General features: G+C 47.3%; 1 protein-coding gene across 4 annotated transcripts in view; it reads right to left on the bottom strand.

Annotated features, from left to right (window-relative positions):
• The window catches only part of ARHGEF12 (Rho guanine nucleotide exchange factor 12), a 794,162-nt gene that overhangs the window by 488,360 nt on the left and 287,552 nt on the right, over positions 1-18,250 (bottom strand). For 2 of the 4 annotated variants that reach the window (XM_069224871.1, XM_069224873.1), the window contains 3 exons: positions 5,443-5,554; positions 3,657-3,869; positions 2,434-2,569 (listed from right to left, as the gene is read on the bottom strand). In XM_069224871.1, the coding sequence (XP_069080972.1) occupies positions 2,434-2,569; positions 3,657-3,869; positions 5,443-5,554 (461 nt within the window). The remainder of the gene's footprint in view (positions 1-2,433; positions 2,570-3,656; positions 3,870-5,442; positions 5,555-18,250) is intronic. The other 2 variants (XM_069224872.1, XM_069224874.1) reach the window with 1 other exon arrangement.

Raw genomic sequence — 18,250 nt, 5'->3', positions numbered from 1 at the left:
AAAACTGCTGTCAGACAGCACCACTGCACCCGAGCCTCCCAGCCCGTGTTTATGTGAGCCAACCAGGTACCAACGTGGTCTCTAGCCTCTCCAGGGACAAAGTTCATGGTGGGTTACCCCATTGCAACCTTCACATCGTCACCTGTAGCCTCTTAGCGCAGCCACTCCAAACCTCCATAACCGCGAACGCCTTCGGTGATGGCAACCTCAACTGTCCACTGCACCTCTGAACCTGGACACCCAAGACCAAGGAGAAGAGGACCACTGGTGTCTCTGCATCCCATTCGTTTTTGAGACTTGAGCCCAATTGTTGGTACACCAGGGCTGGTTCCCGAGTATACGCCAGCAGCCTGTTCACATGCATTTCTACCTTGGGAACACTCGCATAAGACTGGAGATAATAAAAGTGCAAGCACGCTGAATTTATGAAGTTGGAAGTGACGTCTATGGAATGTAAGCATTCTCCTCTTTCTAAACAGAGTTGACATTTTGTGTGTTCAGTGTCCAGTTTCTCTGTACATAAATCACACACGTGAAAAGGGTTTTTGAAACTTGTGCAACCTGCCATCTTTTTTTCTCTTTATTATAGCCCATAAATGCGTGCCTTGACAGACTAATGTGAATTAACATATTTAACCTTTGCGCTACTTTATAATGAGTGAAAACTGTCATTAAACTAAATGCTTATCTCACTCCACAAGAAACCCGGCCTGCACTGACAGGGAACTGTGACCTCAAGCAACCAACCAAACACAGGTACAAAGGCAAATGAGTTCTGGTACAGTCAGAAATCCGCTGTCCATGAGACCACAAGCCATTGGATGGAACATGTTCATGTCACTTGATGCAGCTGCTCCGCTGCTTGTTTCCTATGATGCCTCCTGAACTTTTTCTCATGAGTCCATCATTTGGACCGCAAATTAAATTATATTATATTATTGTGTATGAATTTGGTTCACCATATGTCAGGTAGCCTGAGTGATATTTTATATTATTTAACAGTGTAGACCTGACTCGAGGCCAGTACCACTGCACACAGTATCTCTGCATAGCAGAGAGACTCACACAGCAGCGCCCGAGTGGCAGGCTGGAAGCAAAGCTCTGGTGGCAGACTCCAGGACTCACAATGTTCCTGTTCTCCGTTCAGAGCCGTCCTGCTACAAGGCTTGACTGTGGAGCCCCAGGGACGGCTGTCCCTCACTCAGCAGATCACTTGCATGCCGCACTGCTGTAACTAAATGGAGTTCAGATGCTCACCGCAGCCCTGCTTCACCTCTCACATTACGCAGGTGATCAAAGCGCTCGAAATGTGTGATTAATGCATTTTAATGCAGTAATGCGGACTACCACATTAAAATGTGTTAGTCTAACGCTTGATATGCGGTACTTGGCAGGAATGGAACTCTACAAAGTAGGGACAACATGGTAGCAGCTCACAATGTCAATGTATGTGAACACCTACCTGCCAGCAACTGAACTGAGAACTATTATCCAAGGACTGATTCTCTCACAAATGCATGAGGGCAACACTATTTCAACTGCCATTTCTGTTTCGATGCTGCCCCCAATGGAGGGAACTTTTCATTCCACAGAAAACTTCATAAGACTAAAGAAACAACCACATGACGGTCCACCATCTAGAACCTGCACTGGCTGACCTTTCAAGCTTTCATAATTTTTAGGACCTATACTATGCTGGCAGTACAAAGGAACTAAACAAGGCAAAATGTCACAATGCTTTAATTCAAGAAAGGCAAATAGAAGGAAATCAGAATATAATTATTTTTCTTGTTCACACTAAGAATCTAAAACAATATTGCTCTTCTGGAAAGCATACCACATCAGCTTAGGAATATAAAAAAGGACTAACCTGTTCGAGGAGCATATCATCAACCCCACAAAAAGAACTACTGCGCCCACGAGAGCAACATTAATCCGTTATCCTTTTTTAATTGTTCTCTAGGTCCCTGAATGTTCCTCAGAGCCCATCTCAGTCTAGTTATATTTTGCTGGCAGTTTGTAAAACAGGCATGTCTATCTTGAAGCTTTAAAAGAGCTCAGAAAGGACAGTGGAGGATAGGTCAAGTGAGATGACCTATGCGCATATCATTACACTACCCTACCATACAAGTATGTTATTATTCCATCATTTGTTTGACTTTTGCTTTTTGTACCACTGACACTCAAACATGGTAGTATTCCGAAAACAAAGAATGTGACATCCAGGGGGTTAGAGCGTCAGCAATTCCTCATAAACTGACACCCATACTCCATATCCTACCTTCCCCCACACTCGTCATTTAGCATTGAAACCCACGAGACGAACACTCATCTGCTTCTTTAAAATAAACCCTTCCTTTTCTCCATCCAATCTTTCACTGCAACATCTATGACACTGTGGATGGTATGTTTAGCAGATTTTGCTGCATATACCTTTCCAGAGGAGAGTCTTCTTCCTGCAGATGGTCCAGCACAGGAGATGGAAAGTCAAAGAAAGTGCTGCTTGGAGTGCGTGGCGTGCTATCAAACGAATCTGCAGATGACAAGGACTCCCCTGTCTGCTTCAAGCCTTGAAATAAGGAATTCAAAAGAAAAGGCATTAAAGAAGACTGTCATATCAAAGGGGGAGAGTAGTAAAGGGAGGGAAAAAGAAAAACTAATACATTGCAACTGAGAGAAAGGACACATGGGACAAAAGAGGAACTGAGAATACACTGCCATAAGCAGAGAGAATATGGGCTCATGAGGGAATTAGAAAGAGGGGACTTAGGACAAACAAGAACAGTGAGACAAAAAAAAACCCAAGACATATTGGCACCAAAAAGAAATAGAAAAGGAAATGATGGAGCGAGAGAAAGAGGCAACGAAAGAAAGGAATTATATGAAAAGCTGTGAGCATCAGACAGTAAAAGACAAAGAAATTATTATAAAAAGCAGAAACAGGCAGAAGAGATAGGGTGAGGCCAGGATTACCACCATATAGAAATGGGGCAGTCAGAAAGAACAGAAAAAGAATTAACACTGGCTGTCAAAGAAGGCAACTGAACATAGGCAGGCATCATAGAGAGAAAAAACGAGGAAGGAGGCATCATTCAAAAAAAGAATAAAAAAATCAGCAGAGGTGGAGAAGGAGAAAAACGCACCAACAATGGGAGAGAGATGGAGGGAAAGTAGGTAGCTAGGTGGCTAAAACAAATCTCAGACAGAAGTAAAATACATGGGTGTGCAAAGGAATATCTGGTGCCAGGGGGATATTCGGGCACAGTAGAATCTAACATAGGACATGGAAATGGAAATGGAAAAAGCAAAGGCAGGTGGGTCATGGAAGAGATGGCAATGGCGGAGAAACTGGACAATTAAATGAGGTCCAGAGCTGCCACCATAAAACAAAAGGGCAACAAACACGAACATAACAGGGAGAATAGTGCAGGGCATCAAAGGAGAGGAAAGTACAATAAACACTAGATGAGTAGATCATCAAAAAACGGAATCAACAGCAGTAGATGGGCAGAATAAGGAAAGAGGAATAATACAGATTTAGAAATAAAAATTTGTAGTTAAGAAGGGAGGCAGAAAGTAATCTATAACCTGACCTGGATCCTGAACAAAAGTCAAGAATTTAATCCAAGCACTTCACTCTTGTGAACAGCACCCACCTGTTTCATTCTCCTTCCCTCCATCTGTAGAACCATAGCCCACTGCAGCAAGTGGGGACATGGACCCAGAAGACAAGGGAGCACCATCCATCCCATCATTGGCAACAACACTCTGGCGCAGCCGGCTAGACTCCCCAGGCTCTGGGCTGCTGGACGAAGGTGCTGGGGTGTGTTTAGGGTGGCGCTGTTTATGCATGTCCATTGCTCTGCCAACTAAACACAAGCACAAGTAGCATCTCTTTCAGTAATCCAGACGTTGTGATATATTGGCTTTTCATCACCCTTCTACACCATGATCAAACAATTCCATATATGAGGGAAAGAATTTGAGTGCACCATAGAAACACATCAGAAAGTGTCTAGCTATGGACAGCAGCACAGTCTAAGTCTACCCTGAAGGTGGCTCACCTGTCCCAAGGACATCTACAGAAGAACTCAAGTATATTTCAATGTTTGTAAAGCAGCTGGAGAAATCTGGCCATGCTCCAACATCTGCAGCACATTTGTCTCTGCATGGTTCTAGGCTCATCTGGCTATACCGTAATCATCTCCAATCCAAGTATACTACCTACAGAACCACAAGTCATTCAAGCGTTTGTCCACTGAAAATGGTGACCTAGAAAATAGAATCCAGGCAGAGCTCAGGATCCATTCCACCACCTTGCTGCCAAAGATCTGCAAGTGGATAAGCATGTAACAGAAACCATACACAAGAGAACCCAGTTCCTGGAAAATGCCCTCAACTGTGAAGATATGCAACAAATTACACTGATAAGACCATAGCCTCCAGCCATGAAATACCCATGCCTCACAACCATCAAGACTCAAACTCACAGCTACAGAGAAACAGGCAATTCATCTGATAGTGTGTGTTAAAAAAAAAGTATAATCTTCATTTAGCCTATTCACAAAGTACTTCTGACTGACTTGACTAGTCACAAAACAGTATGATAAATAATAGGAGTACAATATAAATAACAGCCATAACAATACTAAAAAAAAATCCAATAACTTTTTATGTGGCTTTTAAGCAGCGGAATGACTAGTGCTGCTATTTACCCAATTTAATATTGCTTGGCTGAGAAGGATGAAAGTCTGGATTTGCTGTGCCGTGAGTAAAACTCATGACCTGCAGGTCAAATGATGATGTCGGCAGAAACGGCTAAATTACCTGAAACACTCTAAATTTATGTTGAAGAAGATTCTTGAGGACATTTCAGTAACAGCCATTAAAAAAAAAAGAAAAAAAAAAAATCGAAACAAACAAAAGCCCACTCACTACACTTGCAGCCAACACCAAAGTGCCGGACAAATGTGCCATAAATACTGCACTAGACAAAAGTAGAGTAAATTTAATTATTATAGTTCCTGACATTTGATGATTAATTAAGAAGTACACAGACTCTGCCAAATTTAATGGCACTGCAAAATGGATCGGCAACTATGTGGACCAGTCCTCATGAAGGACTGAGCAAAAGTAGTACAAAATGTAAGACCTTTTGACAGGTTCAGCACTTTGACTTCAAGATAACATGTGTGAAGGGCCTTTCTCATTAGGCCAATGTCTTCTTTATTGTGGCTGGTAGTGATGAGTAAAGAATGGAATCAACTTAAGTGCTCAAGTAGAAAATGACTGAACATCATACGTCTTTTAAATGAAACAATGGGCCATTGCCGGAGTAATAGCAGTGGCAATCCAAGTCTAACATGGCCCATCTCACATTAAAAAAAATAGAATCTGTTCTACAAGAGCATAGGGACGCTGATGACGCATTTATGCACTTACTTGCACTGCTGTCATGGCGGCTGATCCTGCGCTGAGGCCCTAGGATGCTTTGGAACACTCGCCTCTTACCCTTGTCATCACCCTCGCGATCCTTTTTTTCTTTTATACTCTGCTGTAACCAAATTAAACAAAAGAAATGTTTGGGCACAGTCTGAGCGCACTTCCTAATAGGATTTTGTTTTAACGGTGAGAATAACTTTGAGAAAGGATATTGAAAAACAAATTAGGAAGCCAGCAATACTTAAATTAAAATCTTTCCAGGGGTCATAGAACTCTGAGACAAAGTGCAATATAAGTAAAGGTAGGGATAAAAGTATTCCTTATACTATGCAGTCCCTTCAGATTTTAAAATGGTTGTTTTACATTTCTGATCCAATTGGTTACTTAACCAGCAATGGCAAAGTGAACTGGTCTCACCTTTTAGACTTACAGGCTTTGGAATGCTGCTTGAGGGTTGCGTGGGGAAAATCGCAAGAGTGAGAAAGTAACAGACTGTAGGAGATGTTACCACACAAAGGACAGAGCAACATGGATTGCAAGGAATATGATGGGGAAGGACACAAGGTAGAGAGCTATATGGTGTGAGGCATTTTCAAGAGAGAATTAGAAGATGGAGTGAGCAACACTGAGGTCAGGGAGTTGGGGGGCGCACATGGGAAGAGACAGAAGCATTGAGAGCAGACTGAGAAGTGTTTTCCAGGGGGTCAAACGCATCGAGGAACTAACTTGCAACCCAGAGCATTGGGATGTGGCGTTTGTGAAGAGGAAATACACTCGGGAGATAGAAACGGTATATTTTGCATGGGGGAAGCACATATGGGAGAGAACAAGTCAGCACGGAAGAAGAGGGTTCTTGTAGTGTAGAGTGCTTTGAAAGGAGGAGACATGAAAGAGAAAGAGCAGGTTGGGGTTTGCAGGATAAAACACATGAGGAAGAGAGCAACATGGAGAGTGGTGGTCTTATTCAGAGGGAGAAAGGCACGCAGGAGAGCAACATGCAAAGGGGACAGGTGAAGCAACAACTGAGAACGTCAGGGGATTTCTGCAGGGCAGAAGAACCAAAGGCAGAGCAACCTGGACTGTGGGGTGTAGAGGGGTCTGTTGGGGGAGAAGCACATGGAGAACACAGCACCACGGAGGGGGTCTGTTGAGTGAAGTACAACAGGGAGAGAACAACACGGAAGATGCTTAGCAGGGGAAGCACACAAGCAAGAGAACAACATGAAACATGTGGGAAGCACATGAGTAATGGACAAAGTAACACAAAGCATGCAAGGAGAGTGTGTTTGGAGGGGGAAGGAGCTGGCAAGGAGGACACCCACATGAGAGACAGCAACTCAAAATGGGGCGGGGCATGCAGGGGTTGAAGCGCACAAGGGAGAGTGGAACACAAAGAGGCGAGGAAGCACAAGAGGGAGTGAGCAACAAAGAACAGAGGGGTGCATACTAGTGGGAGCAGAAACATGGGCCACATGGGTGGTGTGGTTTCTGAGGGAAAAGCAGACAATGGAGAGGGCAAGATGAGAGTGGGTCAGGGTGTTCGAAAGAGAAAGCCCACCAGGGAAAGCAGCACAGAGCATGCAGCCAGGGGATGCTATGGGCGAAGAAGTACATGAAGGTGGGAGCAACACCGTACATGGCAGGATGCGGATGGAAAAAGTACACAAAGGAGAGAGCAGGAAAACATATGCACTATCATGGGATGCTTAAACAAAAAAAAGGAGCTCCATAAAAGTGAAGAGTGAAAGGATAAAAGTCAGCTAAGTAAAGGGTGGTAAAGAGCCTATGCTCCAGGGGAGGGACAAACAAGATGGGACAAGGAAAGCCAAAGAATAAAAAGCTCATAAATAAGAGTGGAGATAAAGCCAACCAATAAAATAAGCAATGGGTGGGCTGTAAGGCCTCTAATGTTTGGTAAATCCACCAAAGGTCTTCTCCAACCATACAGCTTACACTGTCAGGTTGGTGAGACCTAAAAATGAGAGGGATAAAGAGAATCGCCTATGAAACATGAAAGCGTGTTGGCTTAAGTCTGGCTTTTGCCAACCACGTAAGCGTGTTTGCTAAAGGCTGATCTTTGGCACTCTGATGCTGCTGTGTACAGAAGGAGGGCAACCTGTGGTTGGTGGTGTGACCGAGAATGCATTTCAAAGCTAAATGTAAAGTGAAGAGAAACAAGGGAAGTGAGTGAAGTCTAAAATGGACACATTATTAGTGTGAAGGTCTTTTACACTGTAGAGAGAAGACCAGTTGCAGTTCGAAAAATAGGTCCACTGTATCAGTGCATAAAAAGCTAAAACTTTGTGACATGGCAATGGAACGGAACATGTTTTCATCCATTTCAGTGTTCAATGATAATTAGTACAAGGTGTAGAAAAAACATAAGCAAGCATTCAAGCCTGTCCTCATTTTCCTCTTTATCTAACCAATGAGAACACTTACTTACCAAAAAGACTAGTTTTGGAATTTGAATTGGTTACATACTAACTTGCGCTGCACAAGCCTTCCGTTTTGTGATTTGATCTCAACCCCATCCTACCACTTGATGGACAAGTTACTTATCTTCGATAATGCGTTATCTGGTAAGGCCATATCTAGTTGCAGATTCCTTACCGTAGAATTTCCCCAGGCATCAGTCTAAATCCAGAGATTTTTCTCAAATAGTACCCCTGTGCGTCGTTAGGTGGCGTCGATCCGTTCAGCATCCTAGGTCAGCGTAGAAAGCTGTCCTGGTGTGTGGTGAACACCTGTGGTGTTACTACTCTATATCAGGTCCAGGTATGCCCTACTATTGAAGTGTAGGCAGTGTCTAGGAAGCCATGGCTATCTAGAGGTAGCTGTCGATGAGCAGCCAAGACGTATCCAAGAGACATGTAAAGCTTATGTAATACCACTATAGTCACACAGCACTTACACACATGAAAGAACCACACAGTGTTACAAAAATAAAAATACTTCATTATGCTAACACAAATATTAAAATAATGTATAGAAAATACCCCAACTGGTGGTAAGTAAACACACTATTATATACACATTAGCAATCAGTAAACAGCATAGAAAGCAATAGGCATTGGTAAAATCAATAGAAGATAGTGAGGGCCCTAGGGAGGGCCAAACCATATACTAAAAAAGTGGAATGTGAAAGGCAGTCCCCCACCCAAGGATGCAGAATCAAAAGAAGGGAGCTGGAGGAACTAGGAACCCCAAAAGATAAGTACCAGGGTTCCCCACAGCGACCAGGAGAGGACAAGTAAGTACCTGGTTTTCCCCAAACTAAACAGGAAGACTTTGGAAAAGGATTGTGCAATACACAACTAAGACTGGAAGGACCCAAAGGTGGATCCTGACAGACGAGGTCCTGCAAAGGAAGGGGACCAAACCCAGTTCGAGTTGGACTGTCTGGTTGTGGTAGGAGCCATTACCCACCCTTCTGTGGATGCAGGACCAGGTCGACGGTGGACAAAGAAAGTCAGCAGTACAGCACAGGAGCTGAAGAGGAGTTCCAGAAGTGATGCAAGTGATGTCCCACACCAGTGGTCATGATGCAGTCAGCCAGTGGTGTTGGATAATCACCAACAATCATTGGCAAATGCAAGAGTCGGAAGAAGGTTTTCAAGGCTGAAGAGGACCAGCAAGGCCAGTGGACTAGACCCGAAAAGGGGAGTTAGGGGTGACCCTTGGCAGCTGGGAAAGACACAAGAAGAGGAGGCAGCCTCAACAGGCGATCCATGGGCAGCAGGCACAGGAGTTGAGTGAGGTCCACGCAGCACACCTGGAGGAATGTCTCGCGTCGCTAAAGCAGCAGGCAAAAGAAGTGCTGGAGGCCGGGGCTACACAGAGCCTGAAGATCCCTTGGAGGAGGAGCAACAAACAACCCTTGGCAGCAGTATTGGGCTATAATTCTGAGAAGTTTGATACCGAGCATACCCAGGTTCGGAGTTAGAATTATGTAGCTGGACACAGATAGTGACCTGTGTCCAGTGCACGGGTAAAATGGCTTCCCTGCACTTACGAAGTCCAGTGTAATGGAGCTGGAGCTCGTAGGAGCACCTCTGCTCATGCAGGGGTGCCCTCACATTCAGGTACCTGCACCAAGCCCTCTGGGCTAGGATAGCCTACCACAGGGGTGACTTACTATGACCTGTAGTGAAAGTGTGCATGCACCTTTTCACAAAGAGCGCAATGGCAGGTCTGCAGACACATTTTGCATGGGCTCCCATGGTTGGTGTAATACATGCTGCAGCGCATAGGGAACACCGGGAGCCCCAACGCTCTGGGCACCTAAGTACCATATACTATGGACTTACATGGGGACACCAGTATGCCAACTGTAGGGTGTGCAAAGTCTTAAGCAACCAAATTTAGAGGGAGAGAGCACAATTCCTGGGATCCTGGTTTACAAGATCACAGTGAAACCTGTCAAAACATAAAGGCAGCTGGCAAAAGATGAGGGTAACCATGCCAAAAAGAGGGTATTTTCTACAGTCGGATACTCCGGGTAGGAAGTTGCGTGTACCATGTAGGCACCACCCTGGCGCACAGACATGTTTCTTTTCACAACTTTAAACGCCAGAAGCACAGAGCTCTAAAAGAACACCGACTACACTCTCCCTCAAACATGCGGTGGAGATCTGGGACATGCTTATCTTTCCAGGCGTCACCTTCTTCACGGAAATCTGGATGACCCCACACCTCAGCCCCATACATCGCCACCACCATTTCTGATGAGTACAAAATCATACACTAGGACCGTATCAACTAACCAGGAAGAGGCATCGCCACCGTTCAAAGAAACACCCTCAGACTCACCAATAGTGCAGACGAACACTCTCCCAGCATGAAGCCCCTCCATTTACAGATACAGACCAACCCGAACACCACCCTTCGCAACTCCCTCATCTACAGTCCCCCGGACCCGGTCTCCCTTTCACCAAAACCATAGCTGACTTCATCGCACACCATGCTCTCACCTCAACGGACTACATGCTCCTCAACAACTTCAATTTCCACCTGGAAAACCTCCACAACTGCAATACATCTTCCCTATTAGAGACCTTGCCACCCTGGGACTCAAACAACTGGTCACTTCGCCACCCCACTCAGCAGGACATATGCTCTACCCCCCACTCTCCGCCAGCAACGACATACTTGTCTCTCACACCTCCGAACTGCACTGGACCAATCACCATTGCGTTCACTTCTCCTTCACCAAACCCACCGAACACCACCGTGCCCACCGCCACCTACGAAGAAGCTGGAACAAGATCTCTGAAGATCAACTTGCCACCGCCCTCCACCAAACACCACCGCCAGCCACCAACACATTAGCAAGCAATCTTCACCAATGGATCTCCGACTGCACCAACACACTGGCCCGGTCTCCTCCCTGGAAACCCTCCCACAAGCATCCTCCCAAGAAAGCCAACTGGTTCTCCCCAACCTCCAAGGGTCCACGCGCACCTGCAGACAGCATAGAGCAGAGGGAGGAACAGCAAGTCCTTGGCTGACCACATAGCCTTCAAAACCCCTGTCACCACACACCACCACCTCATCAGAAGCACAAAGAAAACGGCCATTCAGGAACGCCAATGCACATAACAACAAAGAACTCTTCGCCGTGATCAAAGAATTCACCAAACCGAGCACGGCCTCCACATTGAAACCAGCCACACCCTGGACCACTCCCAATCAGGTTTCAGAAGCAACCACAAAACCGAGACCACCCTATCTGCAAAAACGGACGACATCGGTACACTCCTCAAACAAGGTGACACCGCAGCCCTCATCCTCCTGGACCTCTCCGTCACCTTTTGACACAGTCTCCCACCACACCCTCTGCAATAGATTCTACGACACTGGCATCTGCAGCAAAGCCCTAGAATGGATCTGCTCCTTCCTCACTGCCAGGACAGTCAGGCTCCTACCACTCTCCTCAAAAACGGCAGAGATCAGCTACAGTTCCTCAGGGCTCCTCCCAGAGGCTGACCCTTTTCAACATCTGCAGGGCCCGCTCGCAAATATCATCAGAAACCGAGGACTCAAAATCATTCTCCTATGCCAACAACACCCAGCTGATTCCTATACTCACCAACGAGCCTACAACCGCAAAAAGCAACTTCAACAATTAATTGAAGGCAGCCACCGCCTGGATAAAGGTCAGCTGCCTGAAACTCAACTTGGACAAAAGCGAGGTCCTCATCCTGGTTTCCACCCACTCTGTCTGGGATGACTCCTGGTGGCAGTCAACGCTCGAAACTACACTCCTCCCACCCCCACCCCCACCCCCACCCCCACCCCCACTCCCACCCCCACTCCCACCCCCACTCCCACCCCCACTCCCACTCCAGACCACAGGTGCAACCGCAGCATCATCAGACTCCTCACCCTCAATGAACCAACAAGTCAACACGGTCTAATCCCCATGCATCCACACACACTGCCTGTTCAGAAAGATTTTCAAATGGATCCCGATCAAGTCCAGGAGAACAGTCACCCAGGTGCTCGTCAGCAGAAAGTAAGACTACGGCTATGCACTCTATGCCGGCACCACTTTTCTTTTTGGGTCCAGGCAGTGGAGTCTCTCCTCTTCCGTAGAACGATGAGGGGGGGGGCATAAAAAGTAGGCAAGGTGAAAGATTGGCCTACGTGAAAGGGCGTGACCACTTTTGGCAGGAAAGAGGCCCTAGTGTGAAGCTCCACTCTGTCAGTATAGAAGTAAAGGTAGGATGGCTTAGATGACAATGCCTGCAGCTCACTCACCCTGCAGTCAGATGTAATGGCCACAAGGAAGGCTGTCTTCAAAGTGAGAAGCCAGAAAGGACAATTGTGGAGAGGCTCAAAAGGAGCGCACATAAGGGATGTCAGAACCAAATTCAAATCCCATTGAGGCATAATGAATGGGGATGGAGGAATCATGAGTAAGCCCTTTCCCTTTGAGACACCTAGAAACAACAGGAGACTTAAACAAAGAAGGTTGATCAGTGTAGGAAAGTAGCACCTTCCTGACAAAGTTGCCCCCACTTTTTGCCTGGTGTCAGTATCTTTAGACTGTAGTTCACTGGGATCCTGCTAACCAGGACACCAGTGTCAGTGTTCTCGCCCCTAAATTTAGTTTATAAGTAACTTTTATACCTCTTAATTGGCATACTGGTGCACCCTATGTAAGGCCCTAGTATATTGAACTTAGGTACTTATGGCACTGGTACACCAGGGGTCCCCCAAGGGCTGCAGCATGTATTGTGCCACCCATGGGGGCCCATGCAAACTGTGACTACAGGCCAGCCATTACAGCCTGTGTGAAATTGTGCATGCACTTTTCACCCCAGATATAAGGTTTACCTTATAACACAGTCACTGCACTATGACCCTATAAGTCACCCCTAAGGTAGGCCCTTCAACCCAAGGTCAGGGTGCATGGTTCTCAGTGTGAGGGCATCCCTGCATGAGCAAAAGTGACCCTACAAACCCCAGACTCCGTTTTCTGGGCTTTTTAAGTGCAGGGAAGCCATCTTAAGTTATGTAGAGGAGACTGGTCAACACGAGACGTCCAACTACATAATGCCTTCACCGAACCTAGGCATGTTTGGTATCAAACATGTTGGAATCATGCAACTACACCAACTACAATGCTAGTTGCATGATACCATGCACTCTGGAGGTTCCCTAGGAGATCCACCATTTCTGCCTGTACAGGCTTGCAGGGTCTGCATGCCAGCCCGTTCTGCTACTGACCCCAGGCACTTTTCTGCTCTCCTGCTGCTGAGCCTAACTCAGAAAGGGGAAGGTAGAACAAAGTTTTTCTCGTAGAGGAGAGGTGGGACCACCTCTCCCACAGAAATAGGTGTCACTGGCTGGGGTGAGGTGCCTCTGAGCACCACCAGACTGCTTTGAACAGCACATTTGGTGCCCTCCTTGCATAAACCGGTTTACTCCACTGCAGGAGCCCTGACTCCTGCTCTGGCACGAAACCACATGAAGGACAGGGAAGTGACCATACCCTGTCTTGCTTCTCCCCTAGGAGCTCTGTCAGGTGGTCACTTGATTCCGCTAGCTTGTAAATAAGATGAGTAGAGACCCCTGGGACCATTTGATTGGTTTATCCAGCTGGGTGATGTTCCTGAACACCCCTTTCCTCCCCACCCCACTCCCCCCGATAAGTCGGGTGTAGGAAAGTACCCTCTTTCTTGGCATGGTTACCAACATTTTCTGCCTGTTGTCAGTGTGTTTGGCTGTGTTCACAGGGATCCTGCCTACCAGGAACCCAGTAATTATGCTCTCTCCCCTTCTAACTTGTACCATTTTCACCCCCACATTTGGTATACTGGAGCCCCCATGTAAGTCCCTAGTATAAGGTACCCAGGGCATTGAGGTACCACGGGACCCCCATGGGTTGTAGCATGTATTATGCCATCCATGGGGAGCCCATGCAAAGTGTTCTGCAGGCCTGCCATTGCATGCAACCTTTTCACTACAGGTCACTGCACAAGGTCACTATAAGTCACCCTATGGCAGGCCCTCGTAGCCCAGAGGGCAGGGTGCAAGCATGTGTGTGTGTGAGGGCACCACTGCACTAGCTGTGTTGCCCCACGTACTCCAGTGCCATTTTCATGGAGTTCTTGAGTTCAGGGACGCCATTTTATGCATGTACTAGACATAGGTCTCTACCTATCTCCAGCTACATAATGGTAACTCCAAACCTAGGCATGTTTGGTATCAAACATGTCAGAATCATACTCTAATACTGTTGACAGTATTGGAAGTATGATTCCATGTACTCTGGGGACTCCTTAGAGGACCCCCAGCATTGCTCCTAACAGTCTTCCAGGGTTTTGCAGGCAGCCCAAACTGCTGCCACCCCTCAGACAGGTTTCTGCCCTCCTGCTGCTTGAACACCTCAAGCCCAGGAAGGCAGAACAAAGGATTTCCTTTGGGAGTGGGGGGGGTACTACCCTCTCCCTTTGGAAGCAGGTGTTACAAGGCTTTGGAGGGGTAGCCTTCCCCAAGCCAAAGGCATGCTTTGAAGGGCACATTTGGTGTCCTCCGTGCATAGGCCAGCCTACACCGGTTCAGCGACCTCAAGCCCCTGCTCTGGTGAGAAACCCAACAATCGAAAGGGGAGTGACCACTCCCCTGTCCATCACCACCCCAGATGTCGTGCCCAGAGCTCCTCCAGAGGGTCCCTGGATTCTGCCATCTTGAATCCAAGGTTGGCAGACACCTTTCAGAGTACCTGAGTGGCCAGGCAGGAGACATCAGAGCCCCCCCTCCTGGTAGGTGCTCACCTGGCTAGTTGACCAATCCCACTTTCAGTGCTATTTAGGGTCTCTCTCTTGGGTGGGCCCTCAGATTCGGCTTGTAAGATTACAGCAGGACTCCTCTGCAACCTTACTTCGGCTTCTGGCAACTGGACCCTCCAGGAACCAACAATCTGCATCCGCAAAGAAGACGCTTCTTGCAACATTGTTTCCACAGCTCCTTCCAGCTTATGCAACATTTCACTGGCTGTGCATCCTCTGAGGACGGAAAGTCTTCAGTTTGCACGAGAAGGGAGAAGGAATCTCCCTTGGAGTGAAGGAGTCACTCCCCTGCATCCGCAGGCACCTACTGCAACGACGACTAGCTGCGTGGCTCTCCTCTCATCCTGAGATGCGTGGATCCTGCATTACAGGTGGTAGTCTGGAGTAGTCCTCTTGGTCCTCTCTGCCGGCTGTCCAACTTTGGTGGAGGTAAGCCCTTGCCTTTCCACGCAGGACTGTTCCCCATGCACTGCGTCTCTTGAAGCTTTCAAGGCTTGTTTGCATCTCCTCCAAGAGATCTTCATGCTAAGTGTAGCTCCAGCCCCCAGCATTTCTTGTGGGACTCCTGTGGGTGCTGCCACTGCTCCTGTGGGCTCTGTGTCACTGAGGGTCTCCTGTGACTCCCCTCCCGGGTTGAGTCCTCCTGGACCTTGCTGGTCCCCAGCAGCTCCACTTTCCGCCAAACGCAACATTTGCCAAGGCTTGTTGGTGGAATCCTTGCATAAGAACTTGACAGCAATTCTTCTTCCAGCGTGGGACGTCGTCAGCATCCTTCAGGAACTCTTCACCGACTCCAGGGCTGCAGTGCTGACCTTCTTCACATCACCATCGACAAACTCCTGAATCCACAGCAGGGTGGGTAGTAGCATCTCTACTCCTCCTGGACTCTTCTGTGACTTCTGGACTTGGTCCCCTTCTTTCACAGGTCTTCCTCTTCAGGAATCCACCACTGGTTACTTGCAGTCTTGTCTGGGTGTTGTATTTTCTTCTTTTCCTTCCTTTTGGGTGGTTTGGGGAAAATCTACTAACTTACTCCTTTTCTCCTGGTCGTTAGGGCACTGTGGTGCTTACCTTTGGAGTTTCCTATCACCCCCACTTCCCCTATACACATTCCACTTACCTAGGAGGGGGTCCTGTGTTGGCATTCCATTTTTTAGTATATGGTTTGGGCTCCCCCTAGGATCAGTATTGTCTAATTGCATTTGCACTGTTTTCTATCACATTCTATGCCTATTTCTGGTAACTAGTGTATATATTTAGTGTGTCACTTACCTCCTATTGGAGGGTTGCCGCACTAGTACTTTTGGTATTGTGTCACTAAAATAAAGTACCTTTATTTTTGGAACACTGAGTTTTCTTTCATGTGTTTTAAGTGCTGTGTGACTACAGTGGTATTGCACGAGCTTTGCATGTCTTCCAGGTAAGCCTTGGCTGCTCAGCCACAGCTACCTATAGAGAGCGTGGTTTCTAGACACTGCCTGACCTACACTAATAGGGGATACCTGGACCTGGTATAAGTACCTTAGGTACCCACCACACACCAGGCCAGCTTCCTACAGTGGGTCATTGAAGAAAGTGCCCAACTCCCTTCCTGGGTTACTTAAGGGATCTCCTGAGGATGGGGCCCAAGATTCCTCTGCAAGGCTTCAAGATCCATCCGAAAGTCTCCTCTGCACAACACTTCTGCAACCTGGACACAGGAACCACTGCTGGTGTTCGCTGGGACTTACAGCAAGACTGTAACCAGTAGGAGGGCTCTTACTGCAACTTTGTGTCCAAGTTCAGCAAGACTTCTCCAACAGCCCTGTAAGCATTTATGACAGCAAGAAGTAACCTCCATTGGAGAGAAGGAGTTACTCCTCTGCATCTGCAGGCACATCAACGTCGATGACCGGTTTATGGATTGTGCTGTCCCATGGACTCTGCTCTACAACACAGGTGGTGGTTCTGTGGCTCCCCAGAGGTCTGATATGTCTTCTTTGCAACTGAGAAGTCCGTGGACCTCCGTGGTAGCGGCTTGGTCAGAACCCCTGTGTACTGCATCTGTTTGTCGTTGCCAAGGTGTGTTGGCTCTCCAGTCCAGAGACCTCCTAGCTTCAAGAAGCGCCAGCCTTCAGACTACACAGCTCCAAAAACGACTTCCTCCCTGCAACTCCTGAAACGTGGGCATCCCTCTATGCTGTACTGCCAAGGCCTCCCTGGGCCTGCTGGCAGAGGGTCCTGCTGGGGGGCACCATCGATTCCTGCTTGCTCAGGACTGGCCTTGGTTTACCTGCAAAGGTAGAGCCTCCTTGACATCGCTGGTCCCCTAAATTCTGCAGCACTCTGTGCAACGCTTTCTTGCATTTGCCAAGGCTTGTTGGTGGCCCTGCTGACTGACTCCCCTGCAATTCGACGACTGACGTGGGACAGCTCGTGGACAACTCCTGGGATCTACCTTCATTGCGTGGATTCTACAGCTGCACTTCTTTGACCAACATCCGACAAGAAAGCATCAGCAACAAAAGTAAGCATTGCCCACTGCACCGTCGTGGCACCCCTGGGTGGTGTGGGCACTGTCCCCTCTTTCCTTAACTCCTCTTCTTTTGGTTCCACTGACCTGGTACACGATTCACGATAGCAGCTGGACACCTGAGGTCCCCCACAGACCTCAACAGGAGGTTCCAACACTACTTCATCCCTAAGCACCTGGGCTCCCTAGTGTAGGTTCTCCACCTCTCTTGGGAATCAATGGGTGGGGGCACTCTTGAATCTCCCTTGTTCCAATGGGTTTCCTCAAAGTCCTTTGGGAAGGGTCCTAAAACTCAAAAACTGCAACTGCGACTTCCCTATGTTATCTTATGGACACTGACCTGGGGTTACAACTCTGCACACGGGCACCTGCGGAATCCTATCTTACTTTCCTATGGTGTTTTAGTACTTCCCCTGTCCTAAGGGCCCTTGGGTGGTAGTTTCGTTTGGCAGTGATTTTAGCATTCTATGTTTTTTTTTTTAATATATGGTTTGGCCCCCTCATAGGGACCCATGTTATTTTATGCTTTTACTTACCTGCTTCTAAGTATATTTTTGTACGTTCATATCTGCGGTTAGGAGATATACCAAAGTTAGAGTTTTGTTTATAGTAAATAATACATTATTTTTCTAACACTGGTGGGGTTCATTCCTGTGTGTACATCACTGACAGACCTATGTGGTATTCGCAACAGTTTTACACCCTCCTGAATAAGCCTTAGCTGCTCTCCACAGCCACCCTTTGAGAGCTCTGGTTATCTAGAACCTCCTACACTATCACTAGGGGCTGCCTAGGCTCAGTACAAGGTACCTCACCTTTAAGTCTCTATCATAAATTGAGCCAGTCTCCTACAATCAGGAAATCTTAAAAGGCATAGATAGCAGACAAATAACCCTTGAGCTTGTCAATAGCAGAGCCCTGCTGGGCCAAATAATGGATAAACAACAGAACCTCGGAAAGAGGGGCAGAGAGAGGGTCAACAGACTTGTCTGTGCAC

Source organism: Pleurodeles waltl, chromosome 3_1 (assembly GCF_031143425.1).
Source record: "Pleurodeles waltl isolate 20211129_DDA chromosome 3_1, aPleWal1.hap1.20221129, whole genome shotgun sequence".
Classification (NCBI taxonomy): domain Eukaryota; kingdom Metazoa; phylum Chordata; class Amphibia; order Caudata; family Salamandridae; genus Pleurodeles; species Pleurodeles waltl.
This window is presented reverse-complemented; position numbering and strand designations above follow the sequence as displayed.